The sequence below is a fragment of the Pimephales promelas genome, chromosome 12 (assembly GCF_988280905.1).
Source record: "Pimephales promelas chromosome 12, fPimPro1.hap1.1, whole genome shotgun sequence".
Taxonomy (NCBI): domain Eukaryota; kingdom Metazoa; phylum Chordata; class Actinopteri; order Cypriniformes; family Leuciscidae; genus Pimephales; species Pimephales promelas.
In genome coordinates this window covers 32,487,644-32,495,706 of record NC_142780.1, presented here as the reverse complement: position 1 = coordinate 32,495,706, position 8,063 = coordinate 32,487,644, and the positions used below count along the sequence as shown (strand labels likewise).

At 38.2% G+C, this 8,063-nt stretch overlaps 1 protein-coding gene across 1 annotated transcript; it reads right to left on the bottom strand.

Moving 5' to 3' along the window:
* Nucleotides 1–258: 258 nt before the first annotated feature.
* kdf1a (keratinocyte differentiation factor 1a) lies at nucleotides 259–7,331 on the bottom strand. Its single transcript, XM_039660840.2, has 4 exons — nucleotides 7,033–7,331; nucleotides 3,917–4,938; nucleotides 3,751–3,828; nucleotides 259–970 (listed from the first exon to the last, which is right to left on the bottom strand). The coding sequence occupies exons 2-4, from the start codon at nucleotides 4,917–4,919 to the stop codon at nucleotides 918–920; spliced, it is 1,134 nt and encodes a 377-aa protein (XP_039516774.2). The 5' UTR covers nucleotides 4,920–4,938; nucleotides 7,033–7,331; the 3' UTR covers nucleotides 259–917.
* Nucleotides 7,332–8,063: the final 732 nt, after the last annotated feature.

The window sequence follows — 8,063 nt, the reverse complement described above, 5'->3', positions numbered from 1 at the left end:
CAACAAACACTAGGATTTTATTTCCTTTCTATTGTCAAACCAGCCAAACAAGTTCATAGCACAGTGACCTGAGGGAAACAGAGGGAGGAGGCGTACACCAGTGCAATCTTCCGAGAAAAATGCTCGAACACGTTTGAGTGTAAATATGTTATACATGATACAGGACTAGATTTGTTTTCTAAACCAACACCGCTCACTTTAATAGATAAAATGGAGCGTATAGTTTAAATGAATACAACAATGAGTGAATACAAAAAATGAGGGGAAATTCCCTTTTTATTTCAATATAAAAAAAAGTTACCAAAAAACTACATCTATACAAGGTATTTTTAAAATTTCACCACACAGATGTGGGTGTATCATCTGACCGTGAACAGTCCCAAAACAACATTAAAAAGTTGCATTAAAACGTTTAAACAAAGAACAATTGTTCATCTAAGTTGACATTGAAGGACGGGCTAACAGAGCAAAGCAGTCCGATGAACAGCAACTGATTGAAGTCTCTTTGTTGCTATTAATCAGTGCTCAATACAGGCATATTAATAGATACATCACCACTTAGGACGACAGCAGACTTGTCTCCGAAAGTATAATTAGATCCAATACTTAAATACCCTTTGAAGCCAATGTTTTGGTGAGGAAACTCGTCCATTATGTAACTATCTATCTGCATGGCTTCTGCGAGGGTAGTAGAGAACCATCAAGTTTTTTGCAACAGGCTCCTTTGTTGAACGTTACACTCTGTAGGAAAATGACAAAAACTGTGCCTAAAATGGACAACAGCAGTCTTCGGGCATTCAGACAAACACAGACTGTCCTTAGCATAATAACTGCTTTCACTGAAATATAAGAGGAGCACAAGGACAGGAGAAGAACACTAGTTAGGCAGTAGTAATTGAGAGCGAACAGCTGGTGTGTTAGCGCAATAGTGGAGCACCTGATGAATCCGTGGCCGAGCTCGAGTAGTAATCTGCGAAGGAAAAGAACATGTTGATATTTACAAGCGGTTTGAAGTTGGTGTATAACTTGCTAAGTGCAACTCTGGATGCAACAAACGTTTTGAATTAAGGTACAGTCGCATGTAGTGTTGCTAGTATGCAAAATCCAGTAGTTTCAATGGGAGTCGGCACAATGATGGACTTCCTGTGGCAAAATTTAATCGGGTTTAAGTTTGGTGCACTTTGATATGTGAATCGATCAATAGCAAGCCTCTTGATTTGGCAGTGACCCCTATTTGGGGGAGTTTTAATAATTTCGCAAACAAAGCAAAATGAAATGTCCACAATGGACGGGCGCTCGTTCTGGCAGTTATTTACTCTAGTTTTGTATAAAGCTCCAGTACACTACACTGAAAAAAAAAATGGAGTGGGATTTACTTGAAAAAAGCTATAGGCAACTTTTTTCACTCAGAAAATGCTCCAGAATGCAAGTAAAAACCTAAACATATTTATCAGTAGCTTTAATTAGAAATATTTAAGTTAAATTTACTTGGAATATGGAATGAAGTAAATTTTAAAGAAAATAAGTACTATTAACTTGGCAAGTAAAAGGTTGATTAATATCGATTTAGTTGAAATTTCTTTTGCCTTTGCATTACATTTCACAAAACAATAATATTGAATTTTATTAGTCATTTGTAGTATGTGCTTTACTTAGATCATCTAAGTAATTTATATTATATCATGTCACATGTTATGTATCATGTGAATGCAAAGATCTCAATACTTGGTACAATACACAATGGCGGTAATATTCGATGGGTCGTTTTTGTGTTTGAATGTGTCATTTTGAACCAAAAATTTACTCGAAATGTCAAAAAATGACAAGTTACTAATACTGACAACAAAAATTATTCAAGGTCCAGTACATGATGGGAACCCCAGTATCAGAAATGTTTACTTTAGAGTAACTTTTACTTAATTTTATTGAGTTGATATTTACACTTTCATTTCTACTCGCTTGAATTAAGTACTGATATGGAATTTACTTTAATTCTTGCCTTTACATTGTTTTCAGTAGTATTTACTTCACAAAAAAACAACAACATTTTTTACAGTGTAGTTTTGTATAAAACTACACATCAATATTATAAATTGATTCCAATTTGTTTAATCTTTTACTTAGGGAGTTTACTTTGTCATCATTATTACTTCGTGGTATTTTGTCACATGTGGTCCCGCTTTATTTTTCACCAACAAAATTTTGCAAAGCAACATTAAATGTGACGGCACCTTAATCTCAATTGACTGCACTTTTCTCAATACCAGTAATCAATAGAACTGAATTACAATTTTAAGGAAAAACATTTTTTTTAATGCATAGTTTTGTATAGATTGTAAAGAGACACCACACTCTTTTATAGTACATCTTTTGCATTGAAAGATTCCATAGCGCAACAATTCTGCAGAAAAGTGAGACCCCTAGACATGTTACAGAATGAGAGCTTCACCATTATGTGAGGAATGGTAGATGTGATTCGATATGGAGGAATACTGGATAAACTCCTTGGAGGCGAGCTAAGACCCCTCAAGAACTTTTGTAAAATGAGGTGAGAAGCTTTAGTGTTCACTGTCAAAAGCTTTAGGCTCAGCAACTACAGTTTATGGAGAATGGATGGGTGGGTGAGGGCATTATTCTCGAGGGGGAGGGGTGAAGATCAAAAGCAGGAATGCCCATTTGAAAGTAGAGAATGAGAAACATTTAGAATTGAAACCATTACAATAGGGCATTGAGAAAACAATACCCCATCCTCGGGGTGCAATTCCACCATGTTCATATCCCAACGTGTAAATTAAAGGGGTAGTTCACTTTAAAAAAAAAAAACTTTTGCTGATAATTTACTCACCCCCGTGTCATGCAAGATGTCCACGTCTTTCTTTCTTCAGTCAAAAAGAAATTAAGGTTTTTGATGAAAACATTGCAGGATTTTTTTTCCATATAATGGACTTTACTGGGCACCAAATGGTTCAAGGTCCAAAAGACAGTTTCAGTGCAAACTGCAAACTGTTTAAAGGGCTTTATACGATTCCAGACGATGAATAATAGCGAAACGATCGCTCATTTAAATTTTTTTTTACGAAGTTTAAGTTATATAAGCTCAAATGCAATTTGTTCATTTTGTTCATTGAATGAACCAAATGACACGAAAAAAGATTCGTTAATTTTGAACGAGTTTGAACAGGGGTCACGAATGCGCATCACTGAACAGAGCAAGGCGACCATTTGAGCTTATTTTTTATTAAATGAGCGATCGTTTCGCTTGATAATACCCTTATTCATCGTCTGGAATCGTTTAAAGCCCTTTGAACAGTTTGCACTGAAACTCTCTTTTGGACCTTGAACCGTTTGGTTCCCATTGAAGTCCATTATATGGAGAAAAATGCTGGAATGTTTTCATCAAAAACCTCCATTTCTTTTCAACTGAAGAAAGAAAGACATGGACATCTTGGATGACATGGGGGTGAGTAAATTATCAGCAAAAGTAAAAAAAAAAAAAATGAACTACTCCTTTAAGTAAATTATATTTTCACATCAAGCCAGCTAAAGGCTAATTCAACGGCGACAGTCACCAGATTACAGTGTCACTTTTCAGACATTCTAAAACACTGATTCAACATGTTCAATTGGCATAAAAACAAGCCTAATGTGTCAGTTGCCTTCGGTCGGTATCGGTGCAATGAGAATTGGCCTCAACATGGGGGCTGTACTAGACCAGAAATGATAAGGAGAACGATGAATGTTGACACTTACTTTTCCCGCTGTGGCCTCTCATATTTCGGGCAAGCTCATCCGACGGTGTCAACTCTGACACTAGCACCTCGGGATCCCCTGCAGGGAAAGACAAATATCATCAAAAGACATTCAAACATCATCGTTCCCTACCGACACTCTTACAAACAGAACTAGCATCACTCACCACTTAATGTAAAGGGCATGGTCTCGTTCCCACTGTCGGGCAGCGTTCCATCCACCCTCCCGTTAGTATGCTGCATTGCATCATGCGATTTATAGTCTTTGCTTTTGTAACCTTTCGACTTGTTGCGGGTGCTGATGCGTATGACACCGTGCACAAGCCGACACTCTGCTTCCTGCTCCTCCAAGTTGTAGTCCTGAGCAATGCTGTTGATCAGGTCGCTGATCTCATTGGTTTTACGAGAGAAGGACACATCAGACGTGCATTTTGCCAGCTGCTCGATCTGGTGCATTTTATAAAGTTCGAGAAGCTTTTTAGTGATAAGCGAGTCGATATCGGTGCCGCTGTCATCCAGGTCGTCTAGATCCAAATCCTCTCGAGAGTAGATACTGGTATTGCTGATAGGCCGCTGGTTGTCACCCTTCCCCGCTGTCCTGGTCCGTCGTGGATGTGCCTCCGAGTTGGCAGGGTAGTCCACCTTCTTGCCAGCAAGGTAGACGTCGCCATACCTGAAGCTGCCAGAGCTTGGTAGCTTTGGCTTGCTGGGTTCATAGGTTACACCACACGTGGGGTTGGTCAGTGCCAATCCATTGGGCTTCCTGGGTTCTGGCTCAGGTTTGTCAGTGGAGCTCTCATTGGGTGGCAAGCAAGGTTTGCGTGACCCATAAAGCCCACAGGTGAGAATGCAGCAAAGCAGAGCTTTGCAACCACTCCAGCCGAGGGAGGCGCACGAGCCACAGGCTTGAGTACCCTGAGGAGAGTCTGCAGATCCCGGTATAAAGCCCAGGGTTTCCGAGCCTCGTCCATTGGCGTAGTGTGGGTGGGTTTTACGGGGGAACTGCGAGTCTATGCTACGAGGTTGCTCGCTGTAGTTCTCCTTGCAGGTCTCTTGACTCGTGCTGCTGTCCCTGGAGTATGTGCGGTTTTGCCTGTAGCCATCAGCCCTAGAACGGCTTGAGCTATGAGGACGTGTCTTGTGATTTGTTCCTGTGCTGTGGCCAGGCATAACTCACCACATTCAGGACCTGCAGGAATGTGGACATTAATGCATCAAGATATATCACAGCTGAGAGAGTTCACAAAACATTGATTCTTCGGCATGTTTCAAACATCTCACTTAAAAAGAGCCAATATTATCAGGTTGCAGAATTCACACTGCACACATAAAAAGTGCAGCTCAATCATACTCATTGTACGGCCCATTTTTGCTGAACATTGCACGCATGATTTAAAAATACAGCATTATCAATATCTTTTGTGATTCACACGCCATAGCAAAAAGCACTTATTAATCAGAAAATCTAATTGAATCCAGGCAATTTAATCACTTCAGATTTACGACATTTTCAGATTTGGCCATTTAATTACGACTTCTATATTAATGTCGTCTTTCTCCTCACTTTAAAGGGATAGTTCACCCAAAAATGAAAATTCTGTCAGTATTTACTCACCCCCATGTTGTTCCAACCCCGTAAGACCTTCGTTCATCTTTGGAACACAAATTAAGATATTTTTGATTAAATCTGAGAGCTGGATCATTCCTGCATACTAGTCCATAGGCTTCTTGAGGAATTGAAACTTGCTGGCCTCAAAAAGTTATTAAAGACATCGTTAAAATAGTACAAGTGACTACAGTGGCTCAATCTTAAGTTTATCAAACGACGAGAAAACTTGTTGTGTGCAAAAAACAAGGTCTTACGGGGTTGGAACAACATGAGGGTGAGTAAATACTGACAGAATTTTCATTTGTGGGTGAACTAACCCTTTAAATAAATTTCATTACCGTTAAATTTGTAGTTCTCAATAGCCTAAACATTCTTGTCATTTATGGCTCAACAAATGAACACTTGTGTATGCGTTTGCAGTTACCCTTTAGATGAAAGATATGTGAAACAAGCCTTGTTATACAGTATTTAAAAGATATGTTCAAAGCAGAAACAACAAAAATCACTGTAAACAATGACAGCAAAGGAAAATGACGAATGCTATTTAGTGAATATAAACATAAACGTGTTAAACAATCCTTGAATTCTTCATTCTATGTTCACTGCATTTTACTTCCTCAACCCTGGAGATATAACAGAAATTCCACAACCGTGCAATGGTGAACTCAAATAATGAAAGAAAATACTTTCCAAATTATTAATCACTAAATTATACATGATTGGCCATATGCGTCAAACTACCATACAGTGGACATGTTCATACTGTGTCTACGCATATGTGTCTGTGCCTTCAACTAAACGTTAAAAGGCATTCCAAACATGTGAACAGCAAACTGATCTGTATCTAGATACCAAAGAATGGTTGTTTATCTATTTATGAACATGATTCAGAGCTGTTATATCAGCACAACCATATCAAGATATTAATATTACTCATGAAAAAAAAAGCTAATGCTTAGCATGTTTACATTTATGAAAGAGGGTTTTCTTTGGTGGGCAGGAATTACTCGATCATCAAGTTATTCATTTTAACATGTGCTTTTAAATACACTCCCTTGTGACTTCACCTTTCATATTCAGTGTTTGGCTTAAGGTTAGCGTTCTTTGTCAAGAGTGATGCGTTTTTGATGAATATGGTCACCGATTCTCAGAAAGCAACATGCCAGTCAAAAATTCCAGATATAGATGTTAAGTATTGTCATTTTTCATTAACCTTTGACAGATGATCTATAAAGTGGATGGGAATGGAATCCGAATGTATTGAAATTTCATTATCAGTGGTGAACTAGAGTTAAGTCGATGTAAAGCAGGCCTGTAAGTGTGCTCTGGCCAGTCACAAACACTTTATTTGAGTATTTTAACAGATGGAATACATTTAGGCTACTGGCTTTATTGGTAAAATGCTGTTTGTCTGTCAAGTACAATTTTAAATGCTTCATTGTTTAGTCTTCAGTGTCTCTAACTGTTCTCGTATGTAGCTATGCCATAGCAGTAAAATAACAATATTAATCAACCTCACAGAAATATGCATGGCTAATCTATCATAATTTGATACAGCCACTGCAAGCGTCAAACTAGAACGCGTCCACTAGGTTCCATTGATTGCGAGCGTTCTAGTGAGTCGCTCGGCGTCGTTCGCAGAGCAGATGGTTTGTCAAAGTGTCAGACACTTACCGCATAGGCTCGGATGAAATCCTCAATTGTTTTGAACGCAACTTCTAGTCGTTCAAGATCGCGGAAGTAGCCGAGTGTGTAATATGTTCCCTTTGACTCCTTAAAACTTCCACTTCAGCGACCTTTGTTTTGATTCATTGACTGAAAATGGGTCAAACGTTTCGATTTCGATGTCGCGCAACACGCGCTTTCAGATTCTGGTCATACTAAAGCTTTGATCGGTACGATTCGTTCCTTCGCCCCGCCGTGCCGTATTTTACCTGCGGCTACAGGTAAATCCAACGCCCACTTACAGGTAAGCAGTGACGTCAGACCTTTAAGCGGATGTTGCTCAAACTTCCCAAATACCCTTTGTTCCATGACTTTTGCTTTCCTTTTAATCAAGGAAAAACCTGACTATAATATTGTCAGCGCTTATACAGGAGGCTTTAGTATGTTCTTGGTTAATTATATGTTCTTATAAGAGAAAATGAATTCAAACATTCCCTTCGTGATATTACAAGTGTGATTCATTCTTGACCATAGCTCCAAGTAAACAAATCTGAGGTATTTTTCATGCACCAAACTCAAAAATACATTTGCAACAGGTCAATTTCTAAGAAGTTATCTTGATCTAATATCCATTGGCATTTGCATAAGGGTCACGCAGTGCTTATCTAGATGTTAAATGCGAGTAACAGTCTATTCAAATAAAAAAATATATATATATGCAATTTCAACAATATTAGAAAAGAAATAGAAAATGTGTTCCTGGGGGTGTTGTGAATGAAATAAGTCCCACGGTCATTGAAATATTGAAATTCCAAAACCTAAAAATGTCTTGAAACAAATAGAAATTTTAAAAAGTAATAGAAAGTTTTGTAATCATTCACATGCATTAAATATATTTTAGGGTCTTGATGTTTGTCAATAATATGAAATATTTAATCCGGAAAGGACAAAACAAATGATAAATGATAATGAATGAACCCAAAAGGTTCCATATAGAACCTTTTTCGTGGTTAAAAGGAACCCTAAAGGGGGGTATAGAA